Source organism: Halictus rubicundus, chromosome 12, assembly GCF_050948215.1.
Source record: "Halictus rubicundus isolate RS-2024b chromosome 12, iyHalRubi1_principal, whole genome shotgun sequence".
NCBI lineage: Eukaryota > Metazoa > Arthropoda > Insecta > Hymenoptera > Halictidae > Halictus > Halictus rubicundus.
Window position 1 is genome coordinate 12,138,437 of NC_135160.1, and position 23,061 is coordinate 12,161,497.

The 23,061-nt window shown below is 42.6% G+C and overlaps 1 protein-coding gene across 4 annotated transcripts in view; it reads right to left on the reverse strand.

Moving 5' to 3' along the window:
* Positions 1–6,576: 6,576 nt before the first annotated feature.
* Positions 6,577–23,061, reverse strand: part of Exd (PBX homeobox extradenticle) — a 90,110-nt gene continuing 73,625 nt past the window's right edge. For 2 of the 4 annotated variants that reach the window (XM_076798207.1, XM_076798208.1), the window contains exon 8: positions 12,711–14,172. In XM_076798207.1, the coding sequence (XP_076654322.1) occupies positions 14,038–14,172 (135 nt within the window). In that variant the 3' untranslated portion in view covers positions 12,711–14,037. Of the gene's footprint in view, positions 9,406–12,710; positions 14,173–16,361; positions 16,753–23,061 lie in introns of those variants that run through there. The other 2 variants (XM_076798210.1, XM_076798209.1) reach the window with 2 other exon arrangements.

Sequence of the window (23,061 nt, forward strand, 5' to 3'; positions counted from 1 at the left end):
ACGATCGCGTAGATGCGATAGGATCGATAGCTTTGTCCATCGGACGTGACACAAGGATCACGTAGCCTAAACTTTTGCGTTCACTTCCGACTTTGCACGGCCGGTTTTCTTAACAAGATTAGGACACTTTGGCCTTGTGTAGGATTAGCGGTGACAACGATCGCAGAAATTATTTTCGGACAAAGTCGATGTAGTATCGAATTATGCAACGTTCACCGATACAATCGTCAGAACTTTCAGAGATCTTTTATCTGGAGTTATTATTAGTCCTGATTGAAAACGATATCGCCAGTTGATCCTCGTTCGAATTTTATTTTCATGCCTATCGACGGCCCGATAAGTACCTCCCTTTATTGGTTATGTTGGCTGTTTTTAATCACGCACAATCTATTAATTTCGCGCCTTGGAAAGTCGATGTTTTTTGTGATAGTCGAGGGTGCTCAGAGTCATTTGCAGCTGCTAGCAAAATATATTTCTAGTTTTTAAGGTAGCTAGATTCGTCGATGTTTTTTTAGCTCATTATTTGTTAACCCTTTCATTCCATTAAATAGCTTTCAGTTGCAGCTAGGCATCAGGATGTGGATAACCAAATCCTTGACATGCTAAGAGGCAAAATGAACCTGGCCATCGACGTCCGAACGATGGACCCTAAGAAGCCATTTTCCATTGCGATGTTTATGGAGATGTATTGAAGGTCAACAAGTGTCAACGTTGGTGCAGAAGGTTTGCTGGTGATTATGATCTCTCTGACAGGCCCCGAACGACCAGTTGAATTTGATGATGACACACTCAAATCTCTAGTGGAAGCTGATCCAAAATTAAGTATACAAGAATTGTCGAGAAGCCTTGGGTCCACATGGTCAACTATACACCTACACGAAATGGGAAAGGCATATAGGAATATGGGTACCGCATCAATTATCTGAGACCAACAAGAACATTCGTCGATCAATTTGCACTTGATTGCTATCCAGATTTCGTAGACATCCGTTTCTTAGCAGAATCGTTACCGGAGATGAAAAATGGATTCTTTGTGATAACATAAAGCGTTCGAAGCAATGGCTTTCTGCAAATCAAACCGCAATATCAACCCCTAAACCTAGCTTATCACTTGGAAAGGTGTTACTGTGCATTTGGTGGGACTGTCGTGGCATAATTCACTTTGAGTTGTTGAAACCTGGAGAAACAGTTACTGCTCAGTTGTATTGTCAGCAATTACAACGGCTGCATTCAGAACTATTGAAAAAGCGGGCATCTTTAGTCCACGGAAAAGGTGTGATACTGCAAATTGACAATGCCCGGCTCCATACAGCGAAACTCACTCAGGAAAAAATCAAAGAATTGCAATGGGAAGTTTCATCGCACCCCCCGTACTCACCGGATATTGCTCCCTCTGATCTTTTCAGATCTCTGAAGCATTATTTAAGAAATAAAACATTCTGTAGAAGATGCAAGGAGGCACCTTGAGTCATATTTTGCTTGAACCCTGGATTTTTATAAGAGGGGGATTGAAAATTTGCTGGAAAGATGGCAAACTGTCCTTGATAATGATGGAGATTATATAAAAACTTGAATTTACTACGAAGTTTGTTTCAGATTTCAAACTAATCGATTACTTATAGGTCCCCCTAATAAAATCGAAGATGAACGACCTGACGCGATTTTAACGGGCGACCTGCTACTCCACGTTCGCCGAGCAATATCTGTCGATGATCTCGGGCTGGCTGAGCAGATAATATCTCTGGATCTACTTGAGGTCATCCAGCGTGTGATGCGTTGTTGCTCGCGAGCGAGCCTTCTATTTTTAACCCCCCACCGAATGACCTACTGATAAGCCGCTCCCACGGAAGTGGACAGTCGATAACGGTTCGCTGTTAAAAGTCGTCGATCTCTCTCTCTCTCTCTCTCTCTCTCCCTCTCTCTCTGCCTGTAGTCGTAAAATGATCGTAAACGCGGCGACCAGTGCAATGATCGACGGTGACACGGGGAATCCCTGCACACGCCCTCATTGTCGGTTCTCTGACGTTCCGTTCGCTTCTAATTGCACTTCGCCGTTTAACCCCTTAACGCACAGTTTTTTTGAAAAAAACCGGCCAAAAAAACATCAATTTTTGATATACTGCGCTTTTGTTCCATGGGAAAAGGCTATATTTTATTCTTGAATAAATAAGTGTTATAGCTTACAATCCCATGTAAATGATAAATATCGGTAAAACGATTCATTTTCTTTGCTTTCACATTGTTATTGTCAATTCTCGATTATATTCAAGTGTGAAAAATTATAGCAGCATAAAATACAACGCCGCTCGAATTCTCTCAAGTGTGCACAGTTTGGCCTGTTTAGTGCGCTCGAATTAACTCGAGCGTACAAGTTAAGGGGTTAAACCGAGGAAGTGTTAATTTTTGCGATAGGTTCACGCACTATCAGTTCCGGCCAGAGCAAATGATAAAACGTCCTTGCAAGCACGAGTGTTCGTTTGCACAGAACTCGCGAAATATAACAATCGATATATTTCTATAACTGTTGAGTAGAACCTAATGGGAGTTTGCCTAACGAATAATTGCATTCTTTTGTTTATGCACAGTATTTACGTGGATACGGTTGAAAGCTCTGTTGCGTAACCATATTTAATAAACGTGTCGGAATAACTTGTTTCCATGGAGCTTCTACTACGGTTCGTAAAATATCGATTCTACGAGAACACCTTTTAAAGAAGTTCCTAAGAGTAACGTTTCTTCCCGTAAGAAAATTCCTCCGGAACGAGTATTTTCTTCGATGAAATCTCTTTTCCTTCGATGAATTGTATTTTTAAAAACGGGGGATACCATTGGCTAGAATCGGAAAAAGATGCGAGGATTTGAGAATTGACTCACTTCGGTTTTACAGTCTGCCTCGCGACGAACCATCGCTGCTAAAATTGTTAACAACTATTCAAACATTTACGATGATATTTCTGTTTTAATTTGAATCCGGAAATCCGGAGATTCGGTGAATCATTCGCGCTGAAAAGATATTTGCTCGGTCCGTTACGACTCCGCCGTCGTTTAGGCGGTTTTACGCGAACCTGACGTAAACGCCACGTGTTCGGAGATTCCGAATTTGGGAAATAACAGTATGTACAGCGGGCTCATCTCGGCAAATAACTCAGCAAAAATTCGAGACTATTTATAAAGCCGACGGTTCAGTCATCCTTCCCTTGACGTCACGAGTGACCCGCCGTTTGCATTTGATATTAGCAGGATCCACATAGCTCGTGCTGTAATTACATTTTTGGGGTGGAGATTCGACGATAAAAAGATTTCTGAAATATATTCTAAAATCATATGCATTTATATTTTATAATATATTTTATCTGGAATAAAAGATCCCACCTGTTTCGAACTTTTTGTGCCGATCATTGCTCGACTCTATATTTTTCAGAAATAATTTTCAACAGATCTTGAGTGAGGTAATGTTGACTCGATATTAATTTAATTATTCAACTTAGACCTGTTGCATACACAATCGGAAACGATGAAAGTTTTTTCTGCGACCACCGAGGAAAGAAACCGTGCCCCGTTCCGAGTAGAAACTTGTTTTATTGTTTATTAACAATGCCCTTTGTCGCGTTAATGTCTGAAATTGGATCAAGCTTTCTTTGGCTTCCTTTTCTTCGGGTTCGAAGCTGCGACTAATTTGCGGAGTGACTAATAAACGAGTGTGTATCGATTGATAGATAGTATATCAGTGTCCCGATTGTGTGCACTGTAGACAATACTTTTATTGATTGTACGCCACTCCTGCCGGCACCGATCAAAGTTCTTTGTTCGGCGAATCTGAAGTTAATTAAGTTTTTTAATTAACCATCTCAATAATATGTAATATACTTGTCGTCTTGCTCATTGTTAGTAGCGGCGAGCTGTGATCCTTATCGTTACTTTTCCGATCGTTTAAACGTTGTTATCTTGGAAACGCTGCGAAGAAGAATCACGTGATTGCCCTAAAGAAATTGAACGAACGACCAACACGAGTAAATCAACGTAATTCTAACTGGAAGAACAGGCGAGAAACATGCAAACGATAACCCTGAGAATGATCGGTGGAACCACTAATCGCCGCGATTAACAAGCTCCTTAATGACCAACGTGGCTGGCTGGTACGTTCGAACTTTCACGTAGGCCACCGTTCCATGGAAGCTGCGGATCCGAGAAGTAATTAAATTATGCAACAGCAACGCCTTTCCATAAACAGAAAAAGATTAATGAATATCCATGGAATCGTTCAGCCGTGGTCATTGTTGAAACAACTGCAGTTAAGTCTGTGGAAAGGACAGATAATGAGTTCTCATTAGGAGATAATGATAAGGAAGTTAATAAAATAGAAATTTGTCGAGTGGATACAGTTGTAAATGATTCCTGACGGTTCGACCGCAAGACAGTGAAAACTTGCAACAAGGGATTTTTGAAATGGTAACGGACCTGGTATAATTTTTCTAGCTTTTATTTGAGCCTCCAGAAATTGAAAAATTTATTCCGGGAAGCATTTACATATTATTTCTTATTCGAGGGAGAAAGATTCTTGCCGTTTTTCCCATAAGATACAATGCGAATTCCGGCAAGAATCATCTGCTCAATTCGAGGATCCGTACAGTGCCAATTGGTGTAGCAGCAAAACGCTCAAACTGCTAGGCAAACGTTATCGACAGCCGATAACAAATTTATAACCAAAATGTCGCTGGTGATGAAATCCTAGAAATTATAAATTATATATGTAAATTTGGAACTAGCTGGTAAGTTGGTAACCCTTACCATTTTTGTATCACATCCTACCATATCGGTCGGAACTAATATTGTGGAACCAATATCACAGACAAGATGTAGGAGTACGCCAGATAATACATAACAATATGTGAGTACATTTGATAATCGATATAGGTCCGTGATGATTCACCTTCTCACCGACGAGAATTTCCTTAGTGGTCTTCTGCACCGACGAAATACCGTCGTTGGCCTTCTCTTTCTCACTCCAGCTAGACGGCGGTAGAAAACACCGTATTTTTCGTGCGACACATTCTCCCGTAAGGTTGGCAGTCTTTATATATATCTCGTCGGTGACATAACTCGTCAATCATTTGTATTTGACGCGATTTTATCATAAATGTGGATCTAGTTGCAACATTTATCGTTCGTCAGCGCAGAGGGCGTAAGAAAACCAGTTGTTTACATGTGAGACACGAAACCCCGTATGGTGATTGGTCTACTCCTATACCTCGTCTGTGGTGATACAGCCAAAAAAGATGATGCAGGTTAGTGTACAGGATTCCTCCGCTGGGTGGCGCCACGTACAACTTCCGACAAAATCTGCAAACAGCGCCATTACCTCATAGTGGAGAAACGCCCAAGCTTGTAGGCGATTCGCTTCGAGTTTCCACCGCCAGGTGGCGCTGGCGGCAACAATATCGGTTACGTTTGGCTAACAGTTTGTGCGTTGTGTCGCTACGGTCTAGTGGCGCTATTTTCAGATTTTCAGGAGCAGATTATTCCTGCCGCCTATTGCACTACCCCTTATGGGAATATCGGCAAGAATCATTTGTTCTGTTCTTTAGGGATTGTGAGAGTGCTCACGCCCGGGATTTTAGTGTCAGGATAAAGAGATAAAAAAAGTTGATACAAGTTCTGGTACAGGCTATAAAGATGATGTAGAAAAGTGGGGACACTAAAACCCCGAGCGTGAGCTCTCTCGCTCTCATTTCCTCTTTGGTGAAGACACTAAAACCCTGAGCGTGAGCACTCTCCTTTCCTCTCTGTTGCCACTACGTCGATTGGCGCTGTTCGGAGCCTTAACCGAGCTTCGAAATTTCGCCACTTTGACATTTTTGGGAGGTCACGATGTCCAATAAGTCTGGCAGTCTTTAAAAGTATCACGTCTGTGGTGTAAGGACCGCTTAACTGAGCTTCGAAATTTCGTTACAAGCGGCGCTAGTAGCGCACTTCTCGTTACCACTGTCGGTAACATTTGCCTAACAGTTTCAGCGTTTTGCCTCTACATTGAATGGCGCTGTACGGAGCTCTGAACGGAGCGGATGATAGTGCCGGAATTTACATTGTATCGTATGAGAAAAGCGGCAAGGATTATTTGCATTTGACTGAAGATATTCAAATATTTTCGAATTAATCAAATTAAAATCGAAGGGATGTAATCTGTGATAAGTACATTCCCATTTTAAAATAATTGCGATAACATACCATAAATCGTTTGAAGTACTTTACAAACACCGGAAATATCGGCAGCATTCGAACCTGCAATATTCGAGATAGCAAGAAATAATCGAGACCCAGGATTACTTTAAAATGTTTTTATTTCAAAGAGTATCAGAGTTCAAGGAGCGAACAAAAAGATGCGGAAGGGGGGAGTCGTAATCGGCCAGCAACAGAGAGAGAAACACTCGGTTATCGATGGAACTGATATTATTTCTGAGCGTTTTATTAGGTTTACCATGATTTTAGTCGATACAATGATTTCTGTGGTATACTGTCGCGCGCATCGAGACGTGACTTCAACTTCCTTTTCGTTTCGTCGAAGAATATATATGTAACATCTTTCTTTCTTTCTTTTCTGTACTTTTTTTTCTCCAAAGCGGGAACAAAGTGTTCAGGGTGGGGGGGGAGGGGGGATCTTTTGTGACATAAAAATCTCTCTCTTCGCGAGAGCTTTCTTCAAGTTGATCTTGAGCTTTCCGGGCACGCCGGACGAATTCCTGGTTAATAGGGTAAACACGTCGCATCGGAACGATTCGCGGTTGGCGTGTGTATAAAAATCGCGCTAGCTCCTCGTGAAATACGCAAGAAAAGCAAGTTGAAACCTCGCTCAACGGGTGAGAAGAAACAATAATAAATGCAGTTAATCAAACCAGCGTGGGCGTGTTCGCGTGAAAAGCATCTCACGGCCGAATCGGTGTTCTTATACTTTTTGCTCTCATTGTTTCCGTGTTATTTTCGTATCTCGCGCGCTGGTTCTCCTTAGAACGAAAAAACGTGGACGATTGGAGATAAAAGGATCGAGCGGAGAGGGCGGGGGTGGGGGGGGGTGGAGGGGAGCGAGGAGGAATATGAATATATAATATCTTAATATCGTGTGTATCCATAAATGTTAAACGTTATTTCTTATTCTTTCTTTCGTTCCCTTATTTCTTCTCGTTTTCTTTTTTCCTTCGCCCGTCTTTAGTCGACATCTCTCTTTCTCTCTCTCTCTCTCTCTCTCTCTCTCTCTCGTATTTTCTTTTGACTCGTTTTCATTTCTTTTATTAAATGTTAGGTAGAGCTTAATAAAGGGTCACCTGAAGGCGCGCTCACAGCGAACTCCAGGCGCTCTTTTCTCGTATACTAGCTGTGCCGAACGCACTTGTACTGGTCGCATGGACGACGGGAAAGATCGGTTGAGGATCGGCCTTTGAGATCGAACAGAAACTAGTCTCGTCTCGTCTCGTCTCGTCACGTCTGATCTCGGCTCGTCTCGAGATCTCGATTAGGTTCGCGGTAGCAGATACAGCAGGAGAAACGTCGAGGAATTCCGTGTACAAGGTGGAGATTCGAGGACATGGCGCAGAAGGAGAATAAATTGGAAATCGTGGGTGTCCGGTAAACCGTGCGCTCAATGGACGATCCTCAGTCGATCGTCCCGCCCGCGACATATTATTTAACAACAGAATTTAATCACCTAATCTTCCGGAGGATACTCGTAATTCTCGTCTTCGCCGCGCCTTCGTTTATACAATAAATGGATATCTTTTCTTTTCCGCCTACGTGCTAACTAAGAAATCGTCGAGAGCCGCAATTCAATACAATAAATCGTCGACAAATCATTAATCGATAATAATAATAATAATAAATCGACAGAAATCGCACTAGCGTTCGATCGATCATCGTCTTCCCTTAAAAAAAAAAGAAAAAAGTCAAAACACGTTCAACGAACGGACGCGACAATAAATTTCCATACGTTCGTAATATTAATAATCGCTGTCGATGTGACAATAATACAATTGCAATGCGGGTTGTCACCGCAAATATCAATATCAATAATAATAATAATAGTCATAACGGCAATAATAATAATAATAATAGCAATAGCAATAATAATGATAATAGTAATAGTAATAATAGTTAATAGCGACAATGATAATAAAATAAATTTTTGTCCTACTAATTAGCATCGTCGTTACAGTGATGTACTTAGCCGTTACAGTTTTTTTTTTCTTGCCTATGTACTATTCTCTTTTATATACTTCTATATGTATAGCTACAATATATAATATTTCCATGTTGAAAAATCGTATACATTAGTGTTGTGTCGCAGGACCATTGCTTCGTTTCTGTTCTGTTTCCCGTTCGTTCAAACTCTTTCCCTCTTAATCCCTATCGTTTTTTTTCCCCCATTGCGTGGCGCGCACCGATTTCGAAAAAGAACACACGCTGTCCGTAGTCTTCTCTCTCTCTCTCTCTCACACACACACACACTCGCTCTCACTCTTTCTCTCTCTCTCTCCCCCTCTGAATTCTCTTTCGTGTCGCATTTCGGATCGAAACTCTTGGGTTCTCGGAGCGGGGGCAGGAGAAAATGTGGCCCGGCGAAATTCGACGAGCACGGAAGCAATTCGCGCTCGCTCCTCGGCGCGAGAGGAGAGGAGAGACCAACGGGGAAAACGGAGAGAGGGAATTAAACGGGAAGGGAGAGGTAATTAAATCGCCTCGGATCGCCGGGCAAATAATCGAACGGGGAGGGGAAACAAAAACACGGCGAGAAGAAAGAGTCCGAAAAAAGAGCGGAAAGTTTCCTCCGCTGTTCGCGAATCTTCCGGATTTTCCACGGTGCGCAATTCCTCGTCGATGATGTTGGGAGACGTCGCCACACACACACACACACACACACACACATACGTACAACGCCACAGATTGCGAGAGAGAGAATGAGGAGAGGGAGAGAGAGAGAGAGAGAGAGATATAGGCTCGTCGCGCAAAAACGCGTGAACGCTTCCCTCGCCCCGAGTATATCCATTACAATAACGTTAATTAAGCTTAATTATCGATTTTCTTTTTCGTTTTTCTCTTTTTTTTTGTTTCTTTGTTTGTTTGTTTGTTTGCTTGTTCGTTCTTAGTTTTGTTTGTTTACTTTTTAGTTCGTATTACCCGCCCCCCTGGTCGGGGGGCGAGCCTCGGATCACAGATAGTGAGGTGATCGGATTGCGCGAGAGCATGTTCACGATAGATCGTGACATTCCGCGAGCACGCTTTTTCTTTTTTTCTTTCTTTCTTTTTTTTTTTCGTTTGTGAAAAACGCGCTCCTACGATCGCAACGAATCTCGGTTAATTGCCTGATTTGCGATTTCTGTCTTCTGTGCGATTCCTCTAAGTATTTCAAGGCGACAGCTCCTGAAAGCAAACAGCACCGGCCGTGTACGCGAGCGTGAAACGGAAAACAGGCGAAAGGAAAATGTGGACCGTCTCCGAGGATTGTCGATTAAACCGACTGCGGATAGTCGTGCAAAACTTGAAACGTTCGATTTCGAAGTGATACTTTTAATCTTCTTGTCGCTTCGAATTTCACACACACCTATCGATCTCTGTCAGAAATTTACTAACCGCGAGAACCTGCTGTTAAATACAAATTCATCTCGATTTTCTTTCGAATACTACAAATATATGTACAAATCGTTATTTGAACGGTGAAGTTATTTCTTTGCAGCTTTAAATAAAAGTTAAATATAAATTCATCTCCTCGGTTAATAATTTTGATCCTTTGCGGACGATTTTCTTTCGGATACTACAAATATATGTAGAAATCGTAATTTGAACGGTGAAGTTATGTTTTTGCAACTTGAAATGAAAATTAAATATAAATTCATCTCCTCGGTTAATAATTTTGATCTCTCGCAGACGATTTTTCTTTTTCAAATACTACAAATATATGTAGAAATCGGTCTTTGAACAGTTGAATTATTTCCTTGCAATTTTAAATAAAAGTTAAATATAAATTCATCTCCTCGGTTAATAATTTTGATCCTTTGCGGACGATTTTTTTTCGGATACTACAAATATATTTACAAATCGTAATTTGAACGGTGAAGTTATTTTTTTGCAGCTTTAAATGAAAGTTAAATATAAATTCATCTCCTCGGTTAATAATTTTAATCCTTTGCAGACGATTTTCTTTCGGATACTACAAATATATGTACAAATCGTAATTTGAACGGTGAAGTTATTTTTTTGCAGCTTTAAATGAAAGTTAAATATAAATTCATCTCCTCGGTTAATAATTTTGATCTTTCGCACACTATTTTCTTTCGAATACTGCAAATATATGTACAAATCGTTACTGGAACGGTCAAATTATTTCCTCGCAACTTTAAAGTCTAGAACCTAGGGTCAGTATCACGACGTTCGTCCTAAAAGGTTTAACAAGAACATCAAAAATAATTCTGCTGTGTTGAGAATCGGTATAAAATCGGATCTGTTGCGGCATTGAATGCTTCCATCGAAAAGCGGATTAAGAAATACTAGGAACGATAAATTTCCAAAAATCCCGAAACAATCGTGAGTAACGCGGTGCTCCGCTTGGTCTGACGTTTCTATTGTATTTTGTCTATTCATTTTGAATGCACAACATCCGCAGTCTATGGACGATCGTTTCTCTCGCGATCCGGTGGATAGGATCTTTGCGACTGTTTGCTCACGCACGCGTACGGTCGACAGAAAACTTGTCCGGAACCATTTCCACGCAATCGTCTAGGTCTCTGCTCCGGTGAGGAGGTGTTATGTCATCGCGATGGTGATCCATACGCGGGTTACACAGATATACGAAAGTATAGAATATATACATATATATATATATATGTGTGTGCATATATATATATATCCTCGTTCTCGTACACATGTACAGGCGTACACACAATACATATGTACCTACGTACGCACGACCAACTAAGGGTAGACAGGCGCAATCGTATATCTCGAGCGTCGAATCCAGCACGGATCGGCCAACCGATTTTCTCCCTTTCCCTTTCCCTTTCCCTTTCCCTTCCGTTCGCCCTCGAAAAACCGCAATCGAAGAGAAAACCCTCGATGCTTGCACCGACCGCTTTTCCTCCTTTGATACTCGCGCTTCGGCCGATTCGGTTCGAAAACTGGGGCGCGATTAACCCTTTCGTTGCGGAATTATTCCACGCGAGCCCCACAGATTTTGCTGCGAATTCAACGTACTGCGCTGTTTGACCGTTTCATGTGAATTATTGGACATTTTATGGCAATCTCGAACCAATATCCGATGAATTATAAAACGGACACAGGTTGGGACAATCAGAGCACGGGATCTACTAAAAATGGACAGAATGCGCTCGGTGTGACATTTATCGATTTTTACCTGAATATAGTATGTTCGAAGAAATAAATCTGTGGGATCAATTGTCCACAAAAGTTGTCTTTATCGTCTCGATAATTTGAAATTAAACATTCGGTATTCGGTCGATAGAAAATTCATTATGCATTTATGACAAAGATTAGTAGGTGTAAATTAAGTGGGAAAAATATTAGAAAAATTTGATCATACTATTGCATTATTTTCAATCTGTTAAACGTAGTGAGGAAGAAAATAAATTTCTATCTGACTTCCGTTCGTTGGAATTCAGGGGAAAAATTCGTATTCTGCATAGAGATCCGCAGTCTACCGCTGACGAAAGGGTTAATTTTTAAAAAATTGTTTAAACAACCGTTCTGATAAGTTGACAGTTCTCTCTGGATTCGACGCCGCGGTGTGTCGGGTGGATGAGATTGAACAGAAACAGAAAAGGCATGGTGTGGAGGAGAACGAATTTTTAATAAGAGCTCGTGCTGAATCGTTGTTTTACAAAACACAAGGGGGTCTGTGTGTGTGTGTGTGTGTGTGTGTGTGTTTGTGTGTGTGTGTGTGTGTCTGTGTGTCGGTGGGAGAAAAGAGAGAAAAATTAAAGGGAGGTTTTCGACGTCGGTTTCACTCCGGTCTGCTCGCTCGTGGAGGGTACAATCATGCACACAATTTTCCAACGTGACAAAAGGATTATACTTGATGCTCTCGCGTCATTCAAACGAGGACACACGCCGATCCGAAATTGCTCCCGAATAAATAAATTTCCGCGGGGGGGGGGGGGGGGGGAGGAGGAGGAGGAGAGATACGTCCGTTGATCCGTGCGGAAACAAGAGAAACGAATTTGAACGGTGTCCTCGCGTCGAAACGATTTCGAACAGATCAGCACGCAAACGTGTGAGAGACGCTGCAACGTGTACAGGTCGAAGCCTAAAGGGAACTTAAGAAAACGAATACTCGGAACTGAAACACCATAATTAGATCGAACGTAGGGAACACATTCGCTAGCATTACACGATACACCCGTGCTGGGAGATTGGATTCTTAAAAAAAGAAAAAGAGGAAAATAGAAACGAAAAAAAAAAATGGGGAATATAGAAAGAATCGATCAATTTCGAAAGGCTGCAACGACAAAGTACAAGTTTCCTTGACGCAATAAGTATCTCCCGTTTCGTGAGTTCTCGAAAAGGATAACGTTAAAACGTTACAAAAATATATATGTGTATATGTATATATATTTATATATAATATATATATTTATATTTGTATATATGCCGCGTTCGTTTAAATCCGTGCCCAGCAATGAAAATTACGCTACGCAAGAATGTGTGTTTTTTCCTTCCTTCTTTTTTTTTCTCGTATATGTGTATACATTACAGCGCAAGGATACATAATACGATCTCGTCAAGGATCGTTGCAAAACTATGTCGGGTGTGTCTCCAAAATCAAATCGAGACGTAGAATACGAAGAAAAAAAAAATACATGGGGGCGGGGGAAACGGGGGTTTAGGGAATCGGACAGGGGGAAAGAATAAAATGAACTGTACAAGCTATAGAACTATCTATACGTGTAGTGTGTGTTCTCTCTCTCTCTCTCTTTCTCTCTCTCTCTCTCTGTGTGTGTGTAACGAACAGCGTATGTAGAAGTAAAAACTAGTTGATTCGTGTACGCTCTCTCTCTCTCTCTCCCTCTCTCTCCTTAGCCAGGCGCCTGTACGCCGTTCGTATTGTCTTAAAAAGAGAAGCGAGCCTAAGCGTTCTTCGGGGAGAGCGCATAGGCCTACGGATTTACATCGTGCGCTGTCCTCTGTCCACTCTCTCCTTCGCTCTTTCTCTCTCTCTCTCTCTCTCTCTCTCTCTCTCTCTCTCTTTCTCTCTCACTCACTCGTTCTTACCACTTCCCTCCTTACTATTCCTCCTCTTCCTGTTTTACGCTCGTTTAAAATCCGCTAGAGTCGTACATACTTGTCACTTGTACGCTAGTGCACGGTCACTCGATAAGGCAAGATCAAGCATCGAGGTCAAAGGGCAAGCAAGAAACGATCGCGAACGCGGCTACTAAAAGGTTCAATTCCCGCGAAGACGATCCACCGATCGGTTTTTCGATCGGGCGATTCTCGAGTCCGGTATTTTCACTGAAAAATCTGAAGTGGACGTTTGCTTTCCAACATGGCCGCCGCACGGCTAAGGAAACCGACGCGCAGGCGCGTTGCTTGCCCCTTTCCTCGACGGAAAAAGAGAAAAATGTTCGAAAACCGGAAACTAACGTTTTACTATTTATCGTAGGAACACCAACGAACATTATATCTCCTTGTGTGTGGCTCGGAGGTGCGCGTATATATCTCGTGTATACGTGTTGGAGAGTGTCGCTGTGTGTACAAAGTGTGTCGACGCGTGTGTGTGTGTGTGTGTGTGTTCCTATGTTGTCTCTGTCGACGGTATACCATTGTTTCTGCTCTCGGACATACGCTCTCTCTCTTTCTCACACTCTTTCTCTCACTCTCTTTCTCTCCCTCTCTCTCTCTCGGTTTCTGTTCATTCATATATATTTTTTCGTTTTTTCTTTCTGAATCCGGTATTTGCTCTCGCAGGCAATTGTCTCCTTTTCTATACTCGGTTTCGTCACCGTGCTAGCTCGCGCATTCCAAAAGTACAACACGCGTGGTTTAGACGCGCGGCCGTTTTTCATTCTCTCGGTCGGAATCAGAGTCCGCTGAATCGTGGAGCGGCGGAAACTCCGGCACCGCCTCGCGTTGTTGCATCCATCCCGTCGCGCCTGGCCCCCCAGCCAATGCCTTGCCCTGCGTCATTTTTTTTTTGTTTCGATTTTTGTTTTGTTTGCAATTTGATTTTTTAGCCCTCTGTCTTTATCCCCTGCAGGTGGCGACAAAATAGCGTGTCATTCGTCGCTAGCCTCGCCTTCGTCGCAATTAGGCAATCTTGCTCTACTGTTTTTTTTTCTTTTCTTTTCTTTTCTTTTCGTTACCGTTATCGTGTTATGTATACGCTCAACTCGTTATCACCGATCGCGAATCGTACACCGGTTGCTCGCGACAACAAACAAAGTGATGAAGGAACACGGGACGGTTGGATTGGCCGGCCCACTCGCACCGGGACATCGACTTCCGGCAGTGGCGGGTTCACCGATTGCTCCAAATTTTCGCATTTTCGCACATTTTCGCTACCGCTTCTCGATCAAAGCACACTGGATTCTGGTTAATTGGGACCAAACCGCGGATTTTAATTCACAACGAAAATGAGTAGCTACATTTTAAGGTAATAAACAAGTTCGAAGGATTTAAAGTAGTATTTTCAGTACACAGTGATTTCTCTGTATATGTCGCCGAGGCCTGGATGATAAAGGTCGCGGAGTTATCGCCACTACCACTGCCACGAAGCTAAACGTAGCACGGCTCGTGTATGTCTCCTAGACGATACATGACGCTGGCAAGGCCCGTGTTGTTGACATATATCGAGAATTCGCTGTACTAGAACTTTTCAAGGCAAAGGAATTTTCTTCCAGAAAACTTTTGCATAGAAATCCGCAAATGGGACAGGTTGTCCCGATAACTCGACTTATACCGTCCCACTAGTATTCTACTGTTCTTCAATATTCGTCTCAATTGACCGGTGTCCACTGTGCTTAATATGAATTTAGTTTCATAATTGCAGAACTGGAGGCTGAGCGAACTTGACGAAGTGAATTTTGTAACTTCTCGCAAGCATGTTCAAAAACGACAGAAGCGGAGGAGTTTGTTGCTCGCACGAAAACGATTATCAGAATCGCGAGCCCCGCCACTGTTCGTCGAAAAATTAATCAAGTTTGATTGCGAGAGGCGCGCGTCGATTCCCGTTACGAGCGAAAGGATCAGCTCTCGCTACAATGGCTCCGTGCGACAAACTCTGTAAAATCCTTTCGTTCGGACCCGCGAATGCAACGGGCCGTCATCCTATTCTCTACTTGTCTACGCGAAAAATTTGAAAACTCTGCACAACCAACTAAATAATGAAGTCTCTGGCATCCGTCCCCTTTCGCGCCTCCACTCTTCCTTTCTTCTCATCTTCCACTCAAGCTCTTCCTCTCTTTCTCTCTCTCTCTCTCTCTCTCTCTCTCACACACTTTCGTCCTTCTCCTTTCTCTCCGATCATCTCGTCCAAGTGTACCCCAGCCAATCGACCCGCAAAAAAAGAGAGAAAGAAATAAAAATAACAAAACACAAGAGAGATAATGATACAAAAAAAAAAAAAAAAACAAAACGCCACACACGTACTACTTGTGTAGAACCATTACGCACACATATAAACTTAAACTCTACGTGCAGCCATGCATGCCACGAAGATGTCTCTCTCTCTCTCTCTCTCTCTCTTTCCCTTTCTCTCTCTCTCTAGAGGATCCATCCAAATCTCCGACATCGTTTACGCGTCCAGTCTTTCGACGACCGGGGTCTCTCATAGTGAGTTTGGACCAAAAGAATGAACGCTCGCTCGGCCCCCACGAAATTGAAATTGAAACTCAGAGTGCTCGAAGAATGCTCACTCGATTTTATAAATAAAAAGAAAAATACGTTCGCCGAATATTTAGCTCGATACGCAATTTTAAGGTTCGACACTTAAACGAGCGCGAATTTGTCGAAGCGGAGGGAGCGACCAAGCATTCGTTGGGTTGGCCTAAACGCGCCATGAGAATTCCACGAGTGTTTTGCTCAAAGTTCAGAGAGGGGGATCGCACAGCATCATCGGTCCATGACGGTTATGTACAACGGGGAAGCATGGTTTTCCCCGTGAGTTCTTCGAGGTCCCTCTCACCGCGGGAGGGGCCGTTTCTCTATCGAAATGTTATTGCACACTCGGCGAGACCTTGACCTAGGGAGGTCGAGGAGGAGCCCTCGGGACTGAAACCTGCCTCGAGATATTCCCCGAGGATCTCCGGGACTTCTAGGCGACCGTGACGAGCGAGATCGAGGTCCACAGCCTAATCGGGCCCAGAGGCGTTTCCAAGAGACCTCGTCGCAACGGACCGTGGACGTGACCTCTGGCCGGCTCGTCGACCTTCGATCCCATTAATCTACGATCAAAAGGTTTCGCGGCCCTTCGAGTCGCCTGCGTCGCAGGACAAGACACCATAGTCTGAACCCGACAGGTTGGTCTAACCTCGAAACACTTTTCCGACATCTCTCTGATTCGTTCCGAAGATCTCCTGTGCTTTGTCTTGCTATCTCTATATTGTCCCACGCGGCCAGTTTCTGCGTGTTCTGGTCTTTCTTTAATTGCGGAGGTGTCTGATCTCTCGTGTCTACGGTTTTCCCTTTCTTTCTTTCTTTCTTTCTTTCTCTCGCGCTCTCTCTTTCTAGCTCTGCCGCCTTCTAAGAATTTCGCTTCATCTGCACCAAGAGAAATACTCAAGTAAATTCAAACAAGGCGTCACGACTCGGCCGACATTCAGCGAACCGTTCATCTTCGTTCGCGCATGGTTCCTCCCTCATTCGCATCTCGTTTTACTTAGCACGTTTGTTTCGTACAATTTTATGTACAGCTCGAAAGTCTTTGCAAATGTTCCTTTTTTGGATTCTGAGTTTCTGCGAACGCGGTCAGTCAAGCAATTTCTGTTCGACGGAAGAAGTTGTGTTCCGAAAGTGAGTGGACAAGCGATTGGAGAAGTAAATCGCTGAGTTTGTAGATCTTTTGATCGACAACGAGGAGAACGAAATTCTAAAGCTATGTCTATCAATTTGATGCGAGTAAGCGAGGATTAATTCGAGATCTTCATAGATCGAAAACCGAAATAATCGTACTGCTTTTAACACTTTACCTAGCTGACTAGAGTGTTATTCCCTACTTGATTGAATAAAAATAAATTGGAAAAAAAATGATTCTTCTATATCTTTGCCATACTGATCACTGGACTGCGGATCTTCATGCAAAATAAGAATTATCTACCTGAATCGCAACAAACCGGAGTGAAATTTATTTCCCTTCTTAATATGTTCAATAGTCGGAAAATAATGTAACATTTAAAAAATAATAATTTAATGGAACGGAAAATAATGTAATGTAGCATTTCAAAATTTTTCTAATGTTTCTACTGTTTTAAAATACCCCTTTTTTGTGATAAATGCATAAAATCCGCAGTCTACTGATCGCTGTGTCTAAAAATTGCTCGAGAATTTTCATTTCGCAACCATGATCGAAGCAACAACCCCAGAAGAAATGATTAGACCGTAGTAAAAATTGATTGATTTGCTATTTAAAAATCGATTCGGAAGTTCCTAGTAGTTAATCTCTGATTTTGCGAAGACTGTCGTCACTTTTGATTATCACTCGAGATAGGTAAAGCGTGAAAAGACCGATTCCTGAAGACAATTGGCCAACAGAAAGCTCGTAGTCGAGTTTCGATCGATCAGGGAGTCGCATCACGCAAGCACAGATGGACGGTTCGTCGCTGTAACTGCTCGTCGCAGTCGCTTGTCGTTAGGTGAACGAAGAAGTAGAAGAGACCAAGGAACAGACGACCAATCGTAAACGGTATTGTACAGGTGCCGGGACCGTGCTTGCGAACTGTGCTTGTGACAATGCACTCGAAAGAGCGAGGTCGTCGCGTGTCGGTGTGCATTCTTCCCACCCCCCCCCCATTTTTCTTTTTGGAAGAAACCGAAACAACTTGAACTCTCAAAGAAAGCGGAGAAAGAAAACGAGCTCTTCTCGCCGAATTCTTCGATTCTTCCAGGAAGAAAGCACCCACCCCTTTCATCCCCGTTGCGACAAACACAGTTCTTTGTTCCTCGTGTGTTAGACTCGGATATCACCAACCAGCAGCGATTAGAACGGTAATTGCGATCGGGGCTTGAAACGGTTCAAGAAAATAATAATAATAACAAGATAACAAAAGGAGCGAGTGGTACTAGAATTGTAACCCTGGGGGGAATCTATTAAGAATCTAATTGTTTAAAATTTTCAAATGAAGATTCTGATCCGAGCAATTGTGGAGAACGAACCTGTCTTGGAAAATTTTCAGGTAGAATCGATTCTGTTTTAATCTCTAATTGAAAACAATGGTATGAGCTTCCACTGCCCGTCAATGAAGTCAAACATGATATTCCACCGATTTACTACGGAATATTAAAACTACTACTTTACTGCTACTTTATATTACTACTTTACATGATATGTGCAAAGAGACAATTTTTTAAAATAAAGTTCACATTCTCATTTGTATCCCTTCGCTGCCACCGTTTGTTTTCTTGCCTACCTGTACTGTTAACATATTTTAGTAGCTATAGTACAACTACTTTATCGAAACAATTTAACAGAAGAATGTTACAGAGTCACTGAGTATTATTTTGAGTACTTTAACACGTTGACTGCCACGTCACCCATATGTGGGTGACGGAATTATTTGTCCAGGTTATAAAATGAATTTTTACGTTAATATATTCATTGTACTAAATTTGATTAGGATCTATAAAACGCAAGAAAGTTGGAGGTCTACTAAATATCATATATTTAATTTTTTTCAATTCTTATTTCATTAAATAACTTACTTTGATTTTATGGAATTTTTGAGGTTTCCAGTTTGGCAGTCAAAGTGTTAAACAGCAAACTGTGTCAAATTAATTTGTCTACCTTTAACCTCTTGACACTAGGTTTACGGAGCACTAGAAGTGACTATTTTGCATCACTTTATAAAAATAACAAGAACGCGCAACCCACATTTTTAGCAATATTTTAAAAATTATATATACTCAAAGAAATAAATTTGCTAAATAATTTCTCACGTATGCATCCTTAGAGGCTTAATAATTTTAAATTAAAAATATTAGAACCCCACATTTCGACAATCTCCCAGGTACGGCGCACAGTGGGCAATTTGGACAAAATCGGATTCAAAATCAAGGAACTTTCGATAGGAATGAGGTAGAGCGATGAAATTTTTTGGAAATGAAAGCTGCAACTTTGTAGAATATGGGAAAAATAGAGAGATTGTGATACGAACGTCTTTTAACCTCGAGAAAATTCGTTAAACGCGCATAAATTCAAAAAAATTTTAGTTTTTCCAATACCACGCGCGGAAAAAATTTTTTTTAACATGCTGTACATCATTTCCCATAGATTTTTTCACGCTGATTTCAAATCTAGTCTCAAAATTTGTCTACGACCTCAGGATTTTGCAAAACATAGATTTTTGTGACAAAAACTAATGAAGTCATTTTTTCGTTGAAACGATTGGATGGTAATAATCTCCCTATTTCTCCCATATTCTACAAAGTTTCAGCTTTAATTTAAAAAAAATTTCATCGCTCTACCTCATTTCTATCGAAAGTTCCTTGATTTTGAATCCGATCTCGTCCAAATTGCCCACTGTGCGGCGCGATCGTCCGCAACACTGTCTCCCAGGTACGGCGCGCCTAGCCACGGACGGCAAAAAAGCCACTATAGTGGTACGTACCGCTCAAACAGATGCTGTCCACGGAAGGCCACTATAGTGGCTAACAGTGCTTAAATAAATCGCGAAGTACGTGACGACGGTAGCGAAGTGTCAAAAAATTTAAGAACTGTGATAAGTCTAATTAGAAGCATCGTCTCGTATTTTTCTAATCCATTTGGGTGTGTCAACTGCAGAACGAACCGAAGCAAAACTTGAAACAATCAACATTTACCAACTTGTGACACCGTATTGCGCGCGCGAACCTTAATCGGGATGACAACAGTGTTCAAGCCCCGACCGCGGCGATTAAACAAATTAGAGGAACAACAACTAAAACAAACGAAACACCATAGGCAAAAAGAGAGTAAGTTAACGGGAGTAGAACGGATTATGGGTGTCGGTCGAACGGGTGCTGGTTAAGCTCGACCGAACCGCGCAAGAAGGATCGTTGGTGTGCTCGTATAATCGCGTGCAAGCAATTGGTCCGACTCGTTCGGTTTTTCTATTATTTGTTACGGGAACGTTAGTGCCAGCTGCAGCAGCGAGAGCGTCCGTCGTTACCACCAGATTATGTTTCCCTGCTGCTATGATCCTCGACCGATCGCGAACCGCCCCTGCCGAAAGGATCGACGGACTATTGGACTCTTCGGGGTGTTCTTCTTCGCGTCGGACAGACAGGAGGAGAACCCCGGGGAAGCACGATCGCTGCTCTCGCGTTCGTTCGCGGATCGCAAAAGGAGGATGTTCTTCGGCAATGAACAGAGAATACGAGGAACAAGCCTTCCGGGACGTGGTCGAACGGAAAACGAAACGAGAAGAGGCGTCGTCGGCTAGGTGGGAGCATGCATTTTAGTCGCTTCATTCCGGCTCTTCCTACTCGTCCCGGCCGCACGTGAACCGGATCAACCGCGAAATTAATTTTCTCGCGAAACTCGAAGAGAACCGCGAATTACCCGAGGCTGGCTGTTTACCTATCTTTCGGGGAAATTCCTCCAACCTTCGAACTTTCCGCTGTTAACACGGGGAATCGACCTTTGGAAACTTGCTCAGAAGACTCGGGCTGTTGACTGATCGTTGGACTGCGGATTTTATGCATTTCTGACAAAAACGAGCGCAATTCAAAGCAGTGTTAAAAAGATTTATGGGCACCGGCGTACTGTATTTGGCTTAATAAAATAATTAAAAGAAGACAGAAATTTTGTTTCGCTCCTGTATCTTGCAATCTAGATATTCAAGATTTTATTTTGCATAGAGATCCGCTGTCTACTGATCACAAATTTTAAAATTCAAGTCGAAACAGCCTTTATAACAAGGGTGCAAACAAAATATTAATACCAGCTTTAAAAATTAATTTTGCTAATATCTAAGCTTCATTGAGATTTGTACGATCTCAAAAGGTTCAAGATGTATCCCTGCGATGAACTTTAACTCTTCAATTCTTATCAGAACGATCGATTCGATTTTGTGGGATTTTTAGGGGATGATTGTTCGAAGACTTCCGATGGAATCTACCATGGAAACTGCGACAAAATGGCGACAGAAAGTCGGACAGCAATTTTTAAGATATCGTTGCAAAGGGGAAGAAGCCCACGACGATTTCAGTCGCGACAAGAATTGTTCGAAGTCCACGGAATTCGTGAATTTTTGAGAAACAGAAGCACAACGGCAAGTCGAGCGCTCGGAACACGGCGAGCAGCTACGTTCGCGGAAAGAGTATCGACAACCGATCGCGGTGTATCGACAAGAGGGACGTTTAATCCGTGTATCGGGGCTACCGGTTCCGAGAGGCTGGCCGAAGCAGAACGAGTTCCGCGGGTTCTCGCGCGAATTTAATCCAACGTCACTCTCTACCACGTGACACCGGTGAAATTGCACGTCGGGATGATTTACCGATTCCGCGGAGAATCTGACTAGGAGGACGCTTTCATTCCCCGCCGGTTTAGCCGATCCGGGGGTGGACTGGCCCGGTCCACGGAGAATTACAGCACCGGACACGCGACAATATTTTTTAACCTGTAAAATTCTTCAATTTTTCTAACCTTTTCTGTCCCTCCCGGGACCCCATAAGAAAGCTTTACTCGTCCAAGGCGTTTACAAAAGCGAATTTTAACCCTCATCTGTTCCTCATTTTGTCTGCTCAATTTGCCCTTTCGTATCGAATTGATACAACGATACAAAATTAAATTTGAAGTTAAATTTTAACACTGAACGAAAGTGAAACGTCTTATAGAAGGGAGAAGATTGATTTTACTTACACTTTGTACGATTTTCGTTATAATATGTGCTTAAATAAAGAAGTCAGTTCGGTCGTTTCCTATGAAAATGTTTCTATAATTTCAATAATTGCGAAGTGGAGAACCGGTGATTTTGAGCGTGGTAGGTTTAGCGTTAAGGGTTAAAAATTGACAAATTGACAGGAAGACGGACGGAGGAGGTTAAAGAGGTAAAAATCAAATTTAGGGGTCTATGTCTGTAATGCTAATAATTTTGTTATAAAATTGCAGCTACTCGGTTCTGATCACCGATCAGTCGGATCTGCTCGTAATTGTTCGCGAGGGTGAAAATCGTCGATTGTTTGATAAAATGCCGGTGTCCGGGGCTAATCGAATTCGGCCCGTTAATTGTTGGCCAGAGAGCGGTCCGAAGCGGAACGAACGAGATGAACGCGCGATTCTACGGGGGTTCCGTGTCGGATACAAGGGAAATTGGATCTCCGAAGATCCGCAGGTTCCGTTGCGTTTCGTGTCGGCCGAACACAGGCAGCTCGTTAGAAGCACGGCCGCGCACCTACCAGAGTCCATTAATATGTGAGAGAGCAGCCCTACCTAAAAAGTGACTTAGCAACTCCAATGCATACTAAGCAACCCTTATGCCACCGCTGCTGGCGCCCCGTGCGCGCAAACCCCGACCAACCCCCATCCTCTCGCCCCTAAAACCACCGAGAGCCCGCTCTAAGTCCACCCTTCCTACCTTCCTAGGCCAGCAACAGCGCATCCAACCCAGCCCTACGTGCCCTATAGTACACTCAAACAACACTCTACTCACACCTGCAGACACCCACGGCGCCTTCAGACGTCACGCTTCAACTTGCGCTGCGCTATACACACGGTGACGTGATCTTTCGTCATGACAATCAGAAAATTCAACTTGTTTCGACTCTTTGCGATGATACGTGTCTTAACGAACTAAGTTTTCTGAGTGATCCTTCAGACAATGGCGAAATTGAACTTGTTTAGATCCTGTACGATTTTTTAGTTATGCTTGTTTA